The sequence below is a fragment of the Salvelinus namaycush genome, chromosome 7, assembly GCF_016432855.1.
Source record: "Salvelinus namaycush isolate Seneca chromosome 7, SaNama_1.0, whole genome shotgun sequence".
In the NCBI taxonomy this organism is placed as follows: domain Eukaryota; kingdom Metazoa; phylum Chordata; class Actinopteri; order Salmoniformes; family Salmonidae; genus Salvelinus; species Salvelinus namaycush.
Genome location: NC_052313.1, coordinates 40,008,048 through 40,030,218, shown reverse-complemented (window position 1 = coordinate 40,030,218; position 22,171 = coordinate 40,008,048). Strand labels below are relative to the sequence as shown.

At 41.4% G+C, this 22,171-nt stretch overlaps 2 protein-coding genes across 2 annotated transcripts; both read left to right on the top strand.

The window, feature by feature from the left end:
- The first annotated feature begins 14,119 nt into the window (after nt 1–14,119).
- On the top strand, nt 14,120–16,628 carry LOC120050717 (putative malate dehydrogenase 1B). Its single transcript, XM_038997281.1, has 6 exons — nt 14,120–14,135; nt 14,293–14,444; nt 14,639–14,867; nt 15,117–15,258; nt 15,681–15,861; nt 16,491–16,628. The coding sequence occupies exons 1-6, from the start codon at nt 14,120–14,122 to the stop codon at nt 16,626–16,628; spliced, it is 858 nt and encodes a 285-aa protein (XP_038853209.1).
- Nucleotides 16,629–17,802: 1,174 nt separating this feature from the next.
- LOC120051226 (tubulin beta-4B chain-like) lies at nt 17,803–21,516 on the top strand. The gene is made up of 4 exons (XM_038997972.1): nt 17,803–17,967; nt 18,276–18,384; nt 20,099–20,209; nt 20,320–21,516. Exons 1-4 carry the CDS (start codon nt 17,911–17,913, stop codon nt 21,378–21,380), a joined length of 1,338 nt encoding a protein of 445 aa, XP_038853900.1. The 5' UTR covers nt 17,803–17,910; the 3' UTR covers nt 21,381–21,516.
- Nucleotides 21,517–22,171: the final 655 nt, after the last annotated feature.

Genomic DNA, 22,171 nt, shown 5'->3' with positions numbered 1-22,171 from the left:
GGCTGTGTGCTTAGGGTCGTTGTCCTGTTGGAAGTTTAAGCTTCACCCCAGTCTGAGGTCCTGAGCACTCTGGAGCAGGTTTCTATTAAGGATCCCTCAGTACTTTGCTCCATTCATCTTTCCCTCGATCCTGTCTAGTCTCCCAGTCCCTGCCGCTGAAAAACATCCCCACAGCATGATGCTGCCACCACGCTTCACTGTAGGGATGGTGCCAGGTTTCCTCCAGACGTGACGCTTGGCATTCAGGCCAAAGAGTTCCATATTGGTTTCATCAGACCAGAGAAACTTGTTTCTCATGGTCAGAGTTCTTTAGCTGCCTTTTGGTAAACTCAAGAGTGGGCTGTCATGTGCCTTTTACTGAGGCCACTCTACCATAAAGGTCTGACTGGTGAAGTGCTGCAGAGATGGTTGTACTTCTGGAAGGTTCTCCCATCTCCACAGAGGAACTCTGGAGCTCTCTCAGAGTACAGAGTAACCATCGGTTTCTTGTTCACCTCCCTGACCAAGGCCCTTCTCCCCTGATTGCTCAGTTTGGCCGGGCAGCCAGCTCTAGGAAGCTTGGTGGTTCCAAACTTCTTCCATTTATGGGGTATTGTGTGTAGATTGAGGAAAATTTTTCATTTAATCCATTTTAGAAAAAGGCTGTAATGTAAAAAATGTGGAAAATGTCAAGGGGTCTGAATACTTTCCGAATGCACTGTAGGGAATAGGGTACAATTTGGGACAGATTCTATACATCTCAACCATTTTTGTCAGCAAGTCTACATATGCACAATGGCAGATTAATAAATCATGGAAAATAGTAACCAGATATTTACATTTACATTACATTTAAGTCATTTAGCAGACGCTCTTATCCAGAGCGACTTACAAGTACATACATTCATACTTTTTTTGTACTGGCCCCCTGTGGGAATTGAACCCACAACCCTGGCGTTGCAAGTGCCATGCTCTACCAACTGAGCCACACGGGGCCACGATATGTGACAAACATTGTGAAAACCTTTGATAGTTTCTCCAATAAATTAATTGAATTTTTAAAAACAGATTTTAAGGGATTCCTGTTTCTATTACATTTTATTTTAGTTACAGGCATGAATATAGGCCACTTAGTTATCACATCAGTACCCAACTCTACTAAATGACATGGCAATAATTTGTTTCACTCCTGGCAAGGCCACCAATTCATCACATCAGTATTGTTCTCAAGAGCCAACATATTCTATGTGACTAGTGCCCTGTTTTTGTTAATCATGTCACATGACCTGGATTTTAACTTTTATTTTAAGCCTTTTCCAGAAATGAGAATTAGACCGAAAATGAAGTTTAGAATAACGTAACAAAATGTGGAAAAAGTTAAGGGGTCTGAATACACTATGTATTTATACACAGTACCTGTCAAAAGTTTGGACACACCTACGCATTCAAGGGTTTTTCTTTATTTTTATTATTTTCTACATTGTACAATAATAGTGAAGACATCAAAACTATGAAGTAACACATATGGAATCATGTAGTAATCAAAGAAAACATATTTTGTATTTGAGATTCTTCAAAGTAGCCACCCTTTACCTTGACAGCTTTGCACACTCTTGGCATTCTCTCAACCAGCTTCATGTGGTAGTCACCTGGAATGCATTTCAATGAACAGGTGTGTCTTCTTAAAAGTTATTTTGTGGAATTTGAGCCAATCAGTTGTGTTGTGACAAGGTAGGGGTGGTATACAGAAGATAGCCCTATTTGGTAAAATACCAAGTCCATATTATGGCAAAAACAGCTCAAATAAGCAAAGAGAAACGACAGTCCATCATTACTTTAAGACATGAACGTCAGTCAATTCAGAAAATGTCAAGAACTTTGAAAGTTTCTTCAAGTGCAGTCGCAAAAACCATCAAGCGCTATGATGAAACTGGCTCTCATGAGGAACGCCACAGGAAAGGAAGACCAAGAGTTACCTCTGCTGCAGAGGATACGTTCATTAGAGTTAACTGCACCTCAGATTGCAACCCAAATAAATGCTTTACAGAGTTCAAAGTAACAGACACATCTCAACATAAACTATTCCAAGTAGACAGCGTGAATCAGGCCTTCGTGGTTGAATTGCTGCAAAGAAACCACTACTAAAGGACACCAATAATAAGAGACTTGCTTGGGCAGAGAAACTCAAGCAATGGACATTAGACTGGTGGAAATCTGTCCTTTGGTCTGATGAGTCCAAATTTGAGATTTTTGGCTCCAACTGCCGTGTCTTTGTGAGACGCAGAGTAGGTGAACGGATCATCTCCGCATGTGTGATTCCCACCATGAAGCATGGAGGAGTTGTGATGGTGTGGGGGTGCTTTGCTGGTGACACTGTCAGTGATTTATTTAGAATTCAAGGCACACTTACCCAGCATGGCTACCATAGCATTCTGCAGCAATACGCCATCCCATCTGGTTTGTGCTTAGTGGGACTATCATTTGTTTTTCAACAGGACAATGATCCAAAACACACCTCCAGGCTGTGTAAGGGCGTGACGGAATGCTGCGTCAGATGACCTGGCCTCCACAATCATCCGACCTCAACCCAATTGAGATGGCTTGGGATCAGCTGGACCGCAGAGTGAAGGAAAAGCAGCCAACAAGTACTCAGCATATGTGGGAACTCCTTCAAGACTGCTGGAAAAGCATTCCTCATGAAGCTGGTTGAGAGAATGCCAAGAGTGTGCAAAGCTGTCATCAAGGCAAAGGGTGGCTACTTTGAAGAATCTCAAATATAAAATATATTTGGATTTTTTAAACACTTTTTTGGTTACTACATGATTCCATATGTATTAATTCATTGTTTTGATGTATTCACTATTATTCTACAGAACTATTATTCAATTATTCTACATAAGAACATTTTAAAAATAAAGAAAAGGCCTGGAATGAGTAGGTGTCCAAACTTTTGACTGGTACTGTATATAGTGGAAGACTGCTTCTATGACATTCTATTTTCAGTTTAAGTGACAGTCATGATTATAAGGCAATTTTTATTATAACATCAGTTCGCATAACCATCTCTACTCAACACATTTCAATGGCATCAATCTGAACAATTTCAGGCCCAATCCCAAATCAACCCCTAGACCCTCACCCTATGCACTTGAGATCTAAGAGGATTTAACGGGTGTAAGCAATTTGGTAATTCATTCCAACTGGCCCTCTGGTAGGCTAGGTTGAAGTTTCACGTTATTCCTTAAACCCATCAAATCATATCCAATCTCCACAGGGTGTAAGGTCTAGGGGTCCATTTAGGATTGGGCCTCACTTTTGGCAAGGCCACAGATTCATCTCAAGTGACAACTTATTCTAAACGAGACACACAAACCCAGTAGAAACATGGCTCTCTGTCTCAATAGTCTAGAGTAGCTTCTTCTCCTCATCTCCTTTCCTTCATCTGCACTGATTAGGCTGGTCAGTTCTTGCAGATCAGTGCAGATGAAGGAGGGGAGGTGAGGATATGAATTTAGACTATTTAGGAATAACCCATGCGAGGTATTAAGATGTTTAAATTTATGTTACTTAACTTTAAAGTTACTTCAACAGGATTTAACTTACTTAAACTGGAACATTTACGCTCCAACACAGATTCCCTCACAAATACGAGGATCAATGACACAGATGGGAGTTGGTTCCCATTTACTTTCTAGTTAAATAGTGAGACATTATGCAGTTAACTGTATAGTCCAGACACTCACACAGAGATATTTTCGACAACAGTCCTCATGTAGTCAATTCAGTATACCAGCAGTTCCTGTGCAACGAATGACAGGACCGAAACAGGACCGGATCGTGACAAGACTGACCACAGAACCAGGCCGAGGTTCTCTTGACTGAATGAGCCATGTCCCCCCTCTCTCCATGTCCGTCTGTCTGTCATTTGATCGACTTTAGCAGGTCTCTCCTGTTCTGGAAAGATCCGTGTTCTGAGGAGCTCTGTCCTCTCCTCCTCGGACAGATAGTCCAGCCCGTGCGCCGACACCTAGCAATGGAGAGGAGGGACGGGAAATAATGTATTTAGAAATGAGGGATGGGTAAAAGTGGGGGTACCTAGTAGGGGGCCTTGAAGTCGAGTCAAGTTCAAGATGGGCTCTGCAACATTATTTTAGTGTATTACAATGTCTCTCAAATGTACAAAGTTAAGAGTCATAAATAAGAATGCTAAACATGGCTCACATTTCACCTTATCAAAATAGGATGGCACATTTTCAGAAAAAAAATTGAAGAGTTTTAATCAGAAGACCATATCAAGTCAATCTTTATCATCTGAGGGACATTTGTTTGTTAATAATAAAAGACAAACAAGAGACAGTTAAGACACAATCACATTAGTGAGAGCTTAAAACAAGAGGCTACAACATTAGGGTGCAAGACTCACCACGACTGGGGTGTATCCTAGGATTGCCAAATGACGCATCTTGATAGCCAGGTTGCCATGGGGACGGGAGCTACCATAACAGAAAGAGATCGGGGGTACGCAGAATACTGCAATTCTACATCAGGGGGTGAGAATACAAGAATAGTTTGATCCTAATTTGGATAACATTAATGTGACTGAAACAGTGATTGAATGCGTTTGAGTGGGAGCGACTACACACTCAGATCTAATTCAGATTAACTGAATCGTATATTCCTGTAAATCTAACAGATGGTATTTGTTTCTTTCAAATACTTTAGCTCAATTGACTAAGTTTTCCTAGAGCCATGATATCAATGAAATAGTGAAGAAAGCAGGTACCATCGCACTCAACCTAAAATTTGAATAGTGTTTGTTTGGTGCATAAAGACAAACGAACAATAGTCCCCCCAAAAAATCACACTTAATATTTTGGGACCAATGGAATAGTCCCAAAGTGCAAAACAACCCTGTCCATATGACACTTCACATTCCTCGACATTAACGCTTGTCCTCGTCAGGGACAATAAAAAAAATATAAAAAAATATATTTTTTCAAAGACCAAGAATATAGATTTAAATTGTCCGAATGGACAAGGGGAAAAAAATCTCACACAAAAATCACAACATCAAACAATTACTCCGCTCAGAATTGGATCAGAGGCCAACATTGTATTATTCAAATCTATTGATCATATACATAAATAAAAGCCTACATGTCAATGTGTAGGTGACATGCATATTGGCTACAGCCTCATGTCCAAACCAATGCTGACATGAGGAAGGCACCAGAAAATGTAGCCAAACTTTAATGATACTTATATAAATATAGGCTAAACGCCAGTTATGTTTGACAAATATAGGCCTAATAAAGGATAATTAACATTAACGTCTAAAGCTTGATTATGTCGAATTACTCGAGGCACGGTTCATTCAGATCAAATGGTCACAAGACCGGTGAGAGTGAAGGATAGTGCCTGTTGCGCACCACACATCACCCACCTTGCATCTGAGCGGAGGTTTTGAAACTATTTAACCATAAACTTCATTGTATAAAACCGAGACGTTTTATGTCATTTTATGAAGCATGTCTTACGTTGTTTCAAAGAAGCCTTGCTAAAATACGACCATAGAAAGAGGGAATTATTTTATAGCCTAAATACTTAATAGTTAATATGTAATTGAAACCAGCATTATTCTCGCAATAAATATCTCTCATATTTTATAGCCTAAATACTTAATACTTAATATGTCATTGAAACCAGCATTATTCTCACATTCTATTGGTTTTCAAATCAATGTTATTATACTGTCCAGCAGCTATAGGCATAATCTTCGTCACATGAGTAACACATGCTAGTTGATGCATCTTTAGATCTCCATTTTTTAAATTTCTGTCACACGCTTTTGAGAATGGTGTTTTCACGCTAATTGCATTTTGGAACATTCGCATGTAGCAGACAGCCATGTGTGCATTGTTGAGCTTATATTATGAAGAAATAAAACTTTATCAAAATGTAAAGCTAAATGGTCTGATCTGTTGTATCAGCCTCATTGCCGTAAAAAAAAATTATGTGCAGTGGTTGTATGAATTTTGGATCTGTCCTCCCAGAACACAATATTTTCAAATCAAATCGTATTTTATTTGTCACATGTGCTCCGAATACAACAGGTGTAGACCTTACTGTGAAATGGTTACTTACAAGCCCTTAACCAAAAACGCAGTTTTAAGAAATAGAGTTTAGAAAATATTTACTAAATAAACTAAAGTAAAAAAATGTAATAAAAAGTAACACAATAACAATAACGAGGCTATATACAGGGGTACCGAGTCAATGTGCAGGCATACAGTTTAGTCGAGGTAATTTGTACATGTAGGTTGGGGTAAAGTGACTATTCATAGATAATAATCCGTGAGTAGCTGCAGTGTAAAAACAAACAAAGGGGGGGGGGGGGGGGGGCAATATAAATTGTCCGGGTGGCCATTTGATTAATTGTTCAGCAGTCTTATGGCTTGGGGGTAGAAGCAATATTAGCCACTGTCAATGTAACATACCGAAACAAAATGAACTATGCAAGACTTAGTATGCAAAACTAACTGTGCAAGAGATTTTCTTGTACATTGGAGTAGGATTTTCTTGTACATTGCACATTGGAGTAGGATTATATTTCATTGACAGTCACGACCCGTACTCTACACAAACCGGTGTGGCATAACCAATCAGAGCTGCAGTAGGCCTATTTGCAAATAGCCATTGTCATATATGGATCTGTGCCATTCACTTTGAACTGGACTGTGTTTACAACATGAGCGTTAGCGAGTAGATGCGCTTGTTTTGAGATCAAAGCGAAAGTTGCATGTAGCCACCTGTGCACATTTGTTCATATTCTTTGCTAGTTAGTGAGTTATTAGCCCAGTTATAGCTCATTTCTGGTGTTGGATTCGGGGTAAACTTTGAACATTGTTATACGCATTAGCATAGTATATAAAGGAGACTGGTTTTTATGCCAGAGGTTAATGGTTCTCTGTAAAAAGACAGATGGCTTTGGAATGTGTTGGGTGGACGGGAGGAGGTCACAGGATTGCTATAGGGGAAGTGGATGGACATCTGTGGATTAGGCGAAGGAGGGGTTGAGGTCAGGTCAGATCCCCTGAAGGGAGAAATTATGGTTTATTATCCTATTACCCTCTTCCTGTCAAACCATAAGATGTAAGATTGGAGAGAAGGAGGGGTGCCAAGTGGAGTATATATACGTGTAGTGGTGGGAACATGCCTTTGTCTGAATACAGCTGTGTCGACCCTTTGGGAAGAATTACACTTGGTTAAGCTTCTCTTATTTACTCTTTTCAGAGTTATTTACTCTGAAAAATTAGAACCTAACACTAGTCAACAATGGATGAGTGGTTGTGTCCTACAAGAGAACAAAATGTGTGCATTTCTAGCCATCTTTGAAAAACGAGTGAGGTAAAGAGCTTCTTTTTTTTTGTCTTAAAGGGGCAGTGTTGTAGCCAACAGGCAAAGGGTAGCATAATTTGTCTGATTCTCTGTAATAATGGTATGGGAATAATAATGCATTTTATTTTGAAAAGTGGTTTCTTGCATCAAACAACAACATTCAGTCACCTCCTTGTCTGAAGGACTGGTGGATAAACAGGTTAATGTCAAGCCCTGCATGTTTTTTTCCCAAAAGTCTCATGGAATGTAGGCCTACAATGAACACCACACATTGGATGCTACTGTAGGCTGAATGATAGAACAGCTATTTCCATAATAAAACGTTTTGGGGTGCATTTTTCTCCATAGTTTTTGATGGTAGGCCACTCTGGTAGACCTACATTTTGATTAAATAGTAGTCTACTTGGCCACTGTTAAAAAACTAACTTAAAGCGGGTACAGCCTGTGGTCACAGTAAACGCGCGCCGTAGGTTGCACAGAATTTTCACAACCTTCAAGTTTGCGCTCAGCAGACCTGAAATTTGCTCAGTGCCTAAAATTTTTTTGAGGGAACATTGGGACCAAGCTAACAGTGAGGTCCTATTTACCTATGAAGTATAGGTCTTTGACCATCACACCCTCCTGTAGCAGCACTCCTGGGTGATGCTCTGCAGGGTCATAGACAGCCCTGGGTTAATGGACACGTCGTTAGGGGCTGGAGAGCCCAGTGCCTCGGGAGGGACGGTCAGGGGCTTAGGGAGAGGTCGGTCCAGCCTGAGACACAGGTCCACTATCTGCAGCTTTTTTCCCATCCCCTTCTGCAGCCGCCCACCTGTACGGACATGGAGGACAAGGGGTCAGCTGGTTGGATAGGTTTAAGTAAGATGGTAATCGCATCCTCTTGCCTTCTTATTGGCTGGGTAGAAATATTGCCATATTGCTTACACCCATATCTGTATTATAATAATGTATAATAGATGTATAATAATGTTTAATAATGATGTATAAGTATTTTTTCTAAATCGAATTATTTGAAAATCTAATCAGATATGAGCATCTTAATTTAGGCTGACAGTGCCTGACCTCTGGCACTGATCTCCTCCAGTGTCTCCTGCTGCAGCAGCTGTTCCAGTGGGGCGGCGGGGAAGTGGCCCAGCAGACTCAGGCAGTAGACCACCTTCAGCAGCTCGCAGGCAGCCATCTGGGCAGGTAGGACACCACCACATGGGTCACGCCCACCAGGAACCTATGGCCAGGGAGAAACCAGTCAGGTCAAGAGAAACATATCGAGTTAGGTTGCATTCAGCGGGATATGGTGGTAATTTGTATAATGCGACTTATGTGGCTGCTTTGAATATTGATTGACAACCCATCTCCATTTACAAATACAGCTGTAGCTGTGCACACTGCAAAAGTGCTATATAAACACAGAGATTACTATAGGTTCCATCAAAATGTAGCCTTGCTTCCTCTGTTTCTTGCGGTAACTATTGATCTGTAAGTAATTGAATAAGTGAGATACATAGTTTCCACCCTACTGCTTCAACTTTCACCAACCTAGTCGAATCAGTAAATACTGTACCTTAAGGTGGGAACAATGGAAGCCTGCATTTAAGGTATTCGAACAGGGTCTAGGCCTCTGTAAGTACAGATAGCCATTCTTTAACTTCGCACATTAAGGTAATGCAGAGAAGAGGGAGGAGGGAAAAGGAGATGGTATGGCGAGTTAGAGACCATAGAAATAAAAATGTCAGCAATGTCATTCTATTTCTATGGTACATTCTAATTCTATGGTGGAGACTCACGGCTCTCTGTAGCCCTGTAGGTTGTGGTTTAGGGACGAGTAGGTCTTCAGCATGCTGAGGATGTCTTTGAGCCCCAGGGCGTCCGGGCTCATGGTCACTCTCTCTGCGAAGGCGTCCAACATGGCCGTGGGGCAGAACGCTAGATCCTCAAACGCTGACAGGAAGAGAATCACTTACAATCGACAGAACATGTTAGAGGAGAAGAGTGTTAGAGGAGGGGAGTAATCTTACGACTTCAAACACAGACTCTTAGGGATCAATATCACCACTGAACAGTATTCTAGGTGCTAGAAGCTATGGGAATCTTATCAAAGGCCGGTGTATCAGAAACAGTGCTCCCATGCTGCATAAATCTATGTAACTGTATTAGGGTTGGGCGATATCAACCTTTTCCCCATCGTGATTATGCACTCCTAAAACATTGTGCTATAGGATGGTATCACCCCCTATTGGCCAACCGCCCCCTCCCCACGATAAAAAAAGAAGCGAGCACAAGCTCGCATGCTACGGGAGGGATGAGATCAATCCCAACATTGGCAAAATATATTTAGTGGAGCTAAATCATTTCTAGTAGCCTATTCCTCTCAGGTGGAGCTGTGGCATGAAAGAGGTGGGCGGGCATGTCTGTGTGTGCTGAAGCGTGCAGATGGAGCAGGTGACAGTCAATATCATGGGCTGCAGAGCAAGCAACTCTGCTGTCCTTAAAACTGCATAATTATAAACTGATTCACATTTTTCCTAATCCTCCTCTCTTATTAGGCCTAGGCTACTATGAGTTTAAGGTAGGTTGCACATTCAAATAAAAATGTATTTGTCACATGCGCCGAATACAACAGGTAGACCTTACAGTGAAATGCTTACTTACAAGCCCTTAACCAACGATGCAGTTTTAAGAAAATACCTAAAAAAAATTAAGTTAAAAAAAAGTAAGAGATAAGAAAAACAAATAATTAAAGAGCAGCAGTAAATAACAATAGCGGGGCTATATACATGGGGTACCGGTACAGAGTCAATGTGTCAATGTGCGGGGGCACCGGTGTCGAGGTAATTGAGATAATTATGTACATGCAGGTAGGGTTGTTAAAGTGGCTATGCATAGATAATAACAGAGAGTAGTAGCAGCGTGGGGGGTGCAAATAGTCTGGGTAGCCATTTGATTAGCTGTTCAGGAGTCTTATGCCTTGGGGGTAGAAGCTGTTGCTAGAATAATATGGAAATAGGCCTAGGCCAACTAGGCTACAGATCGTTTTCTTTCACAAGCTTTCCTCAGCGGTAGCCTCAGTTTTCTTTAAATTTCTAACTCGATTTTTCCATCTTGGTATTGTTTGCACAATTTCACTTCTTGTGGTCTGAAATATAAATTTGTCATTCAAAATAAAGTTGTGATTGAGAAAAGCAGACTCCAACTTACATAATTGTTCACATTTAAAAGCAGAAACTTTAGGACAAACACTATTAGAATATTTGGTAAATACTTTTCATAACTTTAATTGGTCTTAATGCTTTTATGATATTTAAATTAGTAGGATTAGACTTTTGACAGTTTGGTTCACAATGGCAAAGATGGATTTTTTTTTACAACCTTGCATGCATGCATTATTTCTGTTACATAATACATTGATCAACTAAGTTTTGTTCAAATTTCTCATTAAATGTTTACATCTTGCTATTGTTTCTCCTCTCTCAATATTACGTTAGGCCTACCATATTTGTAGGTTATTCAAAAACAATTTACAACTTTCTGAGATAATCTAACAGAGTTGTAGGCTAATTGTTTGATCATGAAATAGAGCGGCTGGAGAAATCATCAGCTACTGGAGAGAGAAAAAACTAAAACATTTTATGACGGGACATTTAGCGCTGCTTTGGTGAAACTTAAAAATGTCTACATTGTTCTCTTGCATTCTGTAAATATAACATGAATTGAAATAGGCTATAGCAAATAAGAATATAGGCAATATTACTCAAAATCGTGTAGCTAAGGGGGTAAGCAGTATAGTATTAGTATATATAGTGTAGTATAGAATACTGTAGTATGGTCAATTATACCATAGTATACAGTAGTATAGTATAGTACACAGCAGGGCTGAGCGATATGGCCAAAATCTCATATCCGATATAGGTAATTTCATATCCTGATAACGCTACACATCACGATATAAATTGAATGAATAAATAGTTTATATAAAATGACCACATGTAAAGGCCTATTTCTTATTACATTTTGAATTAAACTCAACAAATAAAAGGTACTTACTCATATTTTATAATTTCTCCTTTTATTTAGAACCTTTGTGCAAATTTTCAATTAAGCATGTAACAAAATATAATATATCAAGGTATAAAATCTAAAAAGGTAAATAGAAAACACTTCAACTATAGTTGCAAACAAAATAAATATATATTTTAGGCCTATATTTATTTTGTTTGCAACTATAGTTGAAGAGTTTTCTATTTACCTTTTTAGATTTTATACATTGATATATTATATTTTGTTACATGCTTAATTGAAAATTTGCACAAAGGTTCTAAATAAAAAGGAGAAATAATCAAATATGCCTAAAATATATATTTATTTATTTTTGGGGAGGCTTACCTGTTTTGCATGTTATTGTAATGACCTGACTAGATCATAAAAGAACAACTGTCCAGACAGAGGATTGAGTTTACGAATGGACGGTTTATTAAACCAACTTTACACAGGCTACTGTTTGGCCGTAGCCCACGCCAAATAAATGAAAGATAACCCACAAGCCAATCAGGACCTTCTCTTGTGAAGCCCAGACGTAAAAAGAGAGAGAACAAAGGCTAAACCTGGTCTTAACTTCCAATGCTCCATCCCCCTGGACAACCCCCCTCCACGCCACTCCGCCAACCGCCAGGATGCCCGGAATCAGAACATTCCAGGCATTCCCGTGATTGGCAGATAGCAGGTTGATTGACATGTCGGACCCCGCGAACACTGGGTACTGGTAGGTACAACACAACCATCTACTAGCCTAACACATAACACACAGCTGTCTGTGCGGGTCGCTACATTATTTTGGAATGAATATGTGTCACATATCAATTTGCATTTGGTACCTTGGGTCGAGTGTTAGCACCAACTCACGAACCCCCCGTTTCTCGACCATGTAAATTGGGGCCATGTCTTTGCAGATGTAAATTGTAACGGCAGCAGTTATCTCCTTCCATCTTCGTAATTCTTTGCCGTATGGTGTGCCGCGGGCAAAAGCCTCCTGCAACGTCTGAGTCGGGGGTTTGTTTTGAGCACTCAACTGTACTTTTTTGGGTCTCATCCGTACTCTCTCCGAACTGTTTCACATGATTCTTGCGTACTGGTAATAGAGATTAGTGGTGTTTGTTTGAGCCTGTTGTCGGGACCGGCCTGCGGCATATTTGGCAGAGGGCGGTTTTCTGGTCCGTGTCAGACTTTTCATACCCAAACCACGGCCATGCGACCGAAGTAGCCCCTCTTTCAGGTACGAGCTCCATGTGTCACGTTCACTCTCCTCCATGTTTGTTTGTGTTGCAAAAGACCTTCCACACCGCACGCAGTCAGAGATGGCGGTGAACAGGGCCACGTCTCTGTAGTGCAGCTCCTTATAGGCCCTCAGCACATCCACCAGGGGTTGAAGGGGACTCCGTGGACGTGCTCTGTGATGCAGGAGTGAGGAAGGAAAGAGTACAGTAGTCTTTCACATAAAAAATAGTTGCACCATTTAGTTGGGAATGATGAGCCGACACACTTATAACTGATCCTGTGAAACAAACACATTAGGCAGAGTACAGTGGTTTACGTCCACTGGTTTCCAGTCAGTCAAGTCTGGCATGTAGGATTTGTGTCTCACCTGCAATCTTTCTGCTGCAAGACGGCCAACAGTGGCTTGAGACAGAAGCCCATGGAGGCCAGCGTAGTGATCATTTGGGAGTTCGGAAGAGTGAACTAGTCTGCCAATGACAGGGCCTTTCTCTGGATGGAGGTTTGGCAATAGAAACATTGTTATTACTGGTCAGGGCCCATTCACAATCTCAGAGTAAGAATGCTGATCTAGGATTTTTAGAGGTGACCCCATTTCGTCGACCGATATTTTTTTAGTCGGGCAGTTGGACAATAATTTATCAAATAAATGCTGCAGTAGCTGTTTTCAAAGTATTTCCGCCATTTTGTTTAATAGCTGGTAAATTAATCGTACCAAGTCAAAGAACTACGAATCCTATATAGCCTTTTCCACGTTGCGCGGCAACACTGCCTTGTTGGGCTGTGCGCACGTGAAGAGATGAGTAATCATTTTTAGAAGCGCTGCGCACAGGCATAAAAGTCTACTTAAGTGAGACTTTGTCCTTGTGTTTCTTGTTTATTGACATTGTTTTGTTCACATGCTAGGTTGTTTTCTATGTTAGAGTTTCAACTGCCAAGGAAGAGAAGACAATGCTTCTACTATTAATACTTAATCTCACAGCAGGCACAAACATGTATTGAGTCGCTCTACCAACGTAACCTCGTGAGCGTAACCTCGTGAAAATGTTTGTCTCAGCTGTGATATTTTGGTTAAAAGACTCAGATCACAAAAGAAGAAAATGAAATAATATACAACATTACTTCTAACTATTAATACATGTATTGTTTTAGAAACATTACAAAGCATGTTCATACATTTTTTGTGTTTTGTTAGTGTAATTTTTGCGGGAAAAAATATATTTTGGCTGGTAGATTTTTACATTACCTGCCACAGTGGCTGTTCATTTTATGCTCTGAGACCTAGGCTACTGGCCTGCGCGCAGTAGGCAGCCACCTCTGTGCTAGTGGCTGTGTGAAATGCATGCGAAGACAAATTCCTCACGTGCTCTGAGGCTTTCTTTCCCCTCACGCTCTCTCAACGGCTCGCTAGACAGAAGCAGGAGCTGTGCATGAAGGAGGAGGTGTACCATCAGAGCCTCATCAAGCCACTGCACATATGGATCAGCAGGTACGTAGGGTAGCTAGCTGCGTCTCAATGTGAGGCGGGGCTGGGATCAATTCCATTTCAATTGAGTCAATTCAGGAAGTAAAGTGACATTTCTATTGCCATTGAAAATATTAAGTAAAAATATAGAAAATGTTTGGCTCAAATATGTTTGTCTTGTACAGAAGTCATAGGCAGAGGACCTAGACAGCTCCATAAAGTCACCGTCTACATAGCGCTGCACCAGGCCTTCCAACAAGCACACTTCATCATCCTCCTGGATGAAAGTTGGCCTGAGGACAGAGAGGGTGGAGGGGAGGACGAGGAAGAAAGCAAGGTTTGTAGTTTGAATGGCTCGTGGGTTAGTTAGAGCACGGTGCAAGCAACACCAGGGCAACACAGGGTTGTGGGTTGGATTCTTGTATCATCCACTCCACATACGCTGAACATGTGTCCCTGACTGTCAGTGTTGACAGTTCTTTAAGTTGCTTTGGATAGAAATGTCTGCTAAATTAACATATTATTTTTAAGGTGAGAAAGGTGTCGGAGCGTTACCAACAGTATGGGCGCCTCATCGACGAAAGGGTGCACATAAACGTGGCAGTGATTGTGGCTGGGAACTCCTTGGTTAACTTGAAGTGCTCCCTTTTGCTAGAGAATGCTCCCTCGGTTGACAGTGGACACTTTGTGGGCATGGCAACTCAACAGGAGTACGAGGCCAGAGTCCACATTGCACAGAAGCTGTCTGTGAAGACTGCAGGTAACAAATCAAAATTGTACATTTACATACATTTTGCTCTCATACAGAGTGACTTAGTCAGTGCATTCAACTAAAGTAGACAACATATCCCAGTCATTCCAAGTGAAACTTTCCTCAAATCAACTTTTTTGCCTTCATTTTTTCATTACCATTACATTTGTATCTATAAAATGGATAAACATATTCACCTTAAATTGGAGAAAAAACCCCTCAAACATTCATGTGATTCTTCTTGATCATTTCTGTCAGATGTGACAGATGTCATCATTTGGGGCAACATCAGCGGCAGTTCCCATGTTGACCTGCAGAGGGCGAAGGTTTTCCAATATGAAAGGGCCATCTGGGGACCATCAGATTTTTCTCAGCCAGTCCTAGAGATTATATATGACAGGTAACTTAACTGTTTGCCAATACGTTATTGCCAAATTATGTTTATCAATGAGTCTGTACTGTTCCTCTAGTCCAGATCTGTTTGTGCTGTAGAGCCAACCCCTATGGTCGTTGTCATGCCAAAATGTCCTTAGGATTTGGCAAGACAGCACAGTCAGATCTGGGACGAAGTTACTGTTCCTGTGCTATTTCATTAAAAAAAATAAAGGAGAGCCGCACACTCTAGGAGCTCAGATGCAAAAATTGTATGTCCAACATTTCGACAGACAAGCTGTCTTCACCTGTGCTATTTCATACCTATATTCAACTACCATAAAATACCACTGCACTAAGTTTTGATAATATACCTCCCTGTCATCAGTGCTCTAGTTCTAACACACACATAGTACACCCAAACTTTGAATACCTTTTTTTCTCTCAAAGGAAATGGCTACAGTCTGACTTCCTGAATTTGGTCAGTTCCCAACGTGCCACTGTAGCCTCCAAGTCCCAGAGGGCTACAGCCATATCAGACTCTAATGGGATCATTGCAGTTCTAAAGGCCTGGAACTGCAACTCTTCTGCTAAGGAGGTCCTCTCCTTAGGCATACTCAGCACAGGCAGGGTTAAAAGTCAACATAGTGACAGTTGCAGGTAGGAGGGAATAATACTAGTCTGGTACCAGATCTGTTTGTGCAGACATGCCAACTCCTTCAGTCATTGACATGACTTAGCTATAGAAAGACTGCATCATTAAGCCTGATCCTAGATCTGTTTGTGCTGTAACATTATCATTGACAACAGCCATAGGATTTGGCTATTACAGCACCTAAAGATCTGGGACCAGGGTATGTAGTAATTTTATATATTGTATCAGCATTTCATGTGTGTTTCAGGATAAGTTTCAATGTCACGTGCACAAGTAGAGTGAAATGCCTTTCTTGCAAACTCTTAACCCAACAATGCAGTAATCAATAACAAACGTAATACTAAAAATAACAAGGTATAACAAAAACATACAATAAATAAGAACACAAGAAAGTAAGTAAGCATACTAAATAAGTGCTGCCTATGAAGCCTATGAAGTATTCATAGTGTCTGAGTATGAGTGCTGATTTAGGATCAGGTCCCGTCCTCTGTTAATTTATTATGATCTAAAAGGTTAAACTGATCCTAGATCGGCACTCCTTTTTTAAGACACTTTATGAATAAAGGCCCTGATATCTGTCTTCTCTTGGCCTCTCTGCAGGACAGTACAACCTCCCAGCTGGTGTAGTATTCTCAATGCAAGTGAGCTTCCAGGATGGTAGATGGTCTGTGTTGTCTGATGTAATTGGTGATGAGAAGAGGGCCAAACTGCAGATTGCTGCAGACCAACTCAGGGAGTTTTGACTCAAAATGGGGGGTGCTGTATTGAAGCCACAGCGCAAAAATCTTGCATTTATAAATGACTACATTCATTTTTTTTTTTTTTGTGTGTGTGTCTATTTTGTTCTTAAGAATTGACTGATTTACACAGGGTTGAATGCAGTGATTTTCACAAACTGCAGGTTTGGTACATCAAAACACCTTTAGGGTGAATTTAACCACTTCCGGTTGCTCCAGGAAGCTTAGAATCAACACAGGTAGACCTCATAGTGGCCTGATGAATTGTCATCGAAGACAGGTTCATCAGGCATTCATAACCCACATAGGCTTCAGGTTGAATTTAGGGGAGCAGGCAATGTATTCATATGGGAAGAGATGTCATTGTAAACGGTGATATGAAAATAAAAACTGTTAAGGGTTAATGCCACACGGTCAAGGTTAGGCTTGCACAGATCGGGAGGACCTCGGGAATGTTCCTGAGGTCGAATTGTGCTTCTAACCCTAACGGTTCTCTCGCTGTCACCCAAAAGCACTTGAAATTTAGGTCCAGGCTTCATTATGGGCCTACTTTTTTCCACGGTCGCTGCGCTCAGACCGAGCGAGCTATGGTCAAGCGGGCATCTCCTTGACTGAAATGACTGATTTACAGTTCATGAGGGTTGCCTAATCACACAAGTTTTGGAAACATCGGACCTTTTTAACCCTTCGAAACAGCCCCTATGACCCCATTTTAAGGCACTTCCGGTTGGCATAGGAAGCTAAAAGTGAAGTGTAACAACAAGTTTAACAACACCTCCACAGGATCGGTACATCCGAACATCACACCTGCGGGACAGGTACAGGATGGCAACAACAACTGTTCCTGGTTACACCAGGAACGCACAATCCCTCCATCAGCGCTCAGACTGTCCGCAATAGGCTGAGAGAGGCTGGACTGAGGGCTTGTAGGCCTGTTGTAAAGGCAGGTCCTCACCAGACATCACTGGCAACAACTTTTAATATTTCCACATGTTAAGTTTGCTTAAAATAAACTCAGTTGACAGTGAGAGATTTCTTTTTTTGCTGAGTTTACACACATCATTGCTCACACCCAAGCATTTTTTTCATTTGTATGATAATGATGTCATATTAATTTAGCCAATGAAATGCATGCGAAGACAAATTCCTCACGTGCTCTGAAGCTTTATTTCCCCTCACGCTCTTTCAACGGCTCGCTAGACAGAAGCTTACAAAAAGGCGCGTAGTAAAGATTAAATATATGTTTACAAGTGATCTTGATTAATTTACTCGGAAACTCGATTTTAACATGAGGGAGATTGTTCATCTGCAGGCCGGTCAATGTGGAAATCAGATCGGTGCCAAGGTAAGGGCATTTTTTTAATGAAAATGTATTGCAAACGCAGTTGCATTTTTCAAAGTAACTAACGTTAACTAGCTAACTTTGTGTCGCTAGCCTGCTCATACGGTAAATCCAAACTAAAGTATTTGCGATTTGTTCGTTAGCTAACGTTAGCTTTGGTTATCTGAAATGTGTAGTTGATATGAACAGTAAAATTCGGTCAACTTTCGATGGCTGCTCGGCTATCGCCTAACTTTAGCTTGCTAGCTATAACGCTATGAGTAACGTTTACCCGCCCACATGCCACTAACCACTCCAACATACTTTTGCAGTTTTGGGAGGTTATCAGTGACGAGCATGGAATAGACCCAACAGGCACTTACCATGGAGATAGCGATCTGCAGCTTGAGAGAATCAACGTCTACTATAATGAGGCAACAGGTAACTAACTGAAAAGGATCCTCTATGTACATAGCGGTAATTAACTACGTTGTGACATTTTTTTATATATTGCAACGACCCAGGGTTTATAGGCGCGGATATCGACTCTGCCGCTCGATCATGCTTTTGCGGCACAGTCAATAGCGGGCTGGAAGGTCGAGGGTTCGAGACCTGCTCTCTGCTTGTTTCATTACAATATATATACAAATTGAAAGCAGCTAGTTGAAGTGATTTTAAAGTGTATTTGCGCTTGTAAAGTTTTCAAAATTTTCAAAAAATTATGCTGTGTTCTCTTTAACTAAAGGCCTTCAGTCTTTTAAGATACACATTGTGATTATCAAATTAAAATATTGACCCGACTGTCCAGGTTGTAGGATTTGCTTCTGTTCTGTAGTCACATTCTGAAATTGGCTTGCAGTCAGCTGCAGCATTGTATTTGATATTTTGATCTGGGAATGTGCCAGCAGCTCAAGCTTCTCTGTTTATGTGCCAGTGAAGTGAGTTCAGAAAAACAAGGTATGCATCTTAAGGTTTATGTGTGAACTTTATGTCCAAACTAAAATAGGCCTGATTTCAGATCTTTCAGGTGAAAAAGATTATTAGGAAAATCATTCTTGCACAGCATGTAGGCTGAATATTTAAATTTTACTCTTATATTCGTCGTATTATTGTGTGCATACTCAGTGCTAACCGTGTTCTTATTGGTCAGTCACCAGGATCGGCTCATAACACCAGCCACACACTACACGATAAAGGCCCAAAAATTCAGACACTGCTAGAATTTAGTCAGAGCTTATGAGTCTATCAGAGCCTATGACCGCACGAAGCGGTACTTAAAATTGCCATACCTAGACCCTGTCACACTGAACGAGCCAAGATGTCAGACAATCGTTTATACGACCTAAGAATTTGCTCACAATGTGGACATTTTGTCTAGGACGGGAAAAATAGTGGCATAAGACGGCTAAAATCGTAGTCTGCAAAGACCTTAACCAGGTTTCCATCCAACCTTTTTATGCAAGTAAAGTACATGTCGTGACAGGCCTGATGGAAACAGAATGTCGGTAAACATTCCAAATGTCGACAACAAAATACGCTAGACTTGGTGGGATCTTTTTGTGTTGGTAAAATAAATTGGCGGTGGAAACGCAGAAATGGTGGTGGAAATGCATTTGTGCAAATATTGATATAACAACCATCATATCGAAGTAAACTTGGAATCACGCAACATGTGGTCTCCGACTCAGAGAAACAATGCCATTTATTAGGCTACAGATGAGATCTTGATGCTCCTTTCCAATAAATAGAGGGTCTAATTCTGGTGGCTTGACTGCTTTTTGACAAATACAAATATTCTCACTTTTCCATAATAAATCTCATGTAGACTAGCCTACCCGCACTGTATCTGCAAGCTGTTGGCTAGAGTGCATGTGCCAAGACCAGAGTATGAACATTTGCTATTTAATGCAACAGTTTGCGATGGAAACACATTGAACTTTAGATTTTTGGGGGGGTATATGAAAACTTAAGCGAAAAAGTACATGTTTTTGTGCTCTACGTTATCACACTGATTTTTATCCGCAACAAGTCAGTTTGGTGGAAACACACCACTGGTGGGAAAATGCGCATATTTTCTTAATGTGGATTTTACAATATTTGCATGAAAATCTGTCACAAATTACTGACCCATAATGTGATTGTTAATTTATTTCAGGTGGCAAGTATGTTCCTCGTGCCATTCTAGTTGATCTGGAGCCTGGCACGATGGACTCTGTCCGCTCTGGACCATTTGGCCAAATATTCAGACCGGACAACTTTGTCTTTGGTGAGCAAATGCTTTGAAATTGCAAATTCATTTCACCTTGTCATATTCGATTCTACCATAGTAATACGCCTAGCCTACATCTCATTGCGTTACTTTTTGTTTGTTTAAAGGACAGAGTGGTGCAGGTAACAACTGGGCAAAGGGCCATTACACTGAGGGAGCAGAGCTGGTAGACTCTGTCCTGGATGTGGTGAGAAAGGAAGCCGAGAGCTGCGACTGTCTTCAGGGTTTCCAGCTCACCCACTCCCTTGGAGGCGGCACGGGCTCTGGTATGGGTACCCTGTTGATTAGCAAGATCCGTGAGGAGTACCCTGACCGCATCATGAACACCTTCAGTGTGGTGCCCTCCCCCAAAGTGTCAGACACCGTGGTGGAGCCCTACAATGCCACCCTGTCTGTGCATCAGCTAGTGGAGAACACTGACGAGACTTATTGCATCGACAACGAGGCCTTGTATGACATCTGCTTTCGCACTCTGAAGCTGACGACTCCCACTTACGGGGACCTCAACCACCTGGTGTCAGCCACCATGAGTGGTGTCACCACCTGCCTGCGCTTCCCCGGCCAGCTCAATGCCGACCTACGTAAGCTAGCTGTCAACATGGTCCCATTCCCCCGCCTGCATTTCTTCATGCCAGGCTTTGCCCCCCTCACCAGCAGAGGTAGCCAGCAGTACAGAGCGCTGACGGTGCCCGAACTCACCCAGCAGATGTTCGATGCCAAGAACATGATGGCCGCCTGCGATCCCCGCCACGGCCGCTACCTCACTGTGGCCGCAATTTTCCGTGGCCGCATGTCCATGAAGGAGGTGGACGAGCAGATGCTGAACGTGCAGAACAAGAACAGCAGCTACTTTGTCGAATGGATCCCCAACAATGTCAAGACTGCAGTCTGCGACATCCCACCCCGCGGCCTCAAAATGTCCGCTACCTTCATTGGCAACAGCACGGCCATCCAGGAGTTGTTTAAGCGCATCTCTGAGCAGTTCACAGCCATGTTCCGCCGCAAGGCCTTCCTGCACTGGTACACCGGAGAGGGCATGGACGAGATGGAGTTCACCGAGGCCGAGAGCAACATGAACGACCTGGTATCTGAGTACCAGCAGTACCAGGATGCCACCGCCGAGGAGGAGGGCGAGTTTGAAGAGGAGGGAGAAGAGGATATGGGTTAGACGGATAAGAGATTTTAAAATCAATTTCAACTGCATTCCATCCCTTGTTTGTTCTTTTATTATTTCACTGCACAAAGAGCTGCTGTCAGTGTTTAACCTGTTGTAATTACAATAAATCTTATCAGCATTTTCTGAACTTGTTTGTGTTCCTTTGTAGATGTAAAAGATCAAACTGATGAGTAGTTTCTGATAAACAAGAGAAATTTGAAAATAGATACCTTTCTTTACAATGCAGTTCTTGTTAAGTGCCTTTATAGATCAAGAAGCAGTAAAAGCATAGGCAAACATTTCTATAACACATTTGTTAATCTTATAGTTGGTTACAGTGGGATTATAGCAAAAGAAATTACCTTTTAAATGAATCACACTAAATTTCCATAATGGCAAATGTAGTGTTATTGGAATTCTTTAAGGGACATTGGTTTAATAAAAGCTGCAACATACAAATTGCATGCTTGCTACAAGTCCAAGGTCTTGCTCCCTTCAAGTTTGGAGAGGACAATTGCATTTTTAATGCTTGGTAATCACATGCAATGTAACAAATTGCTCTCATTTTGAGGGTAACTTTTACAGAAGTGCTTGGAAGGCATTGGCCAGGAAAAAGGTTTGTTTATATTACAATACAGTGCACAGGGACAACTTGGGTTGGGGAACTTTAGGCTAGACATTGGTGGACGCCATTTTCTACTTCACATTAATTTGCGTCTACATATTAGTTTATGTGCAACGGTATCTTCTATTGCGCAAACTAAAGTACCTCCCACTCCTTGAGATTCAGATAGGCACACTTG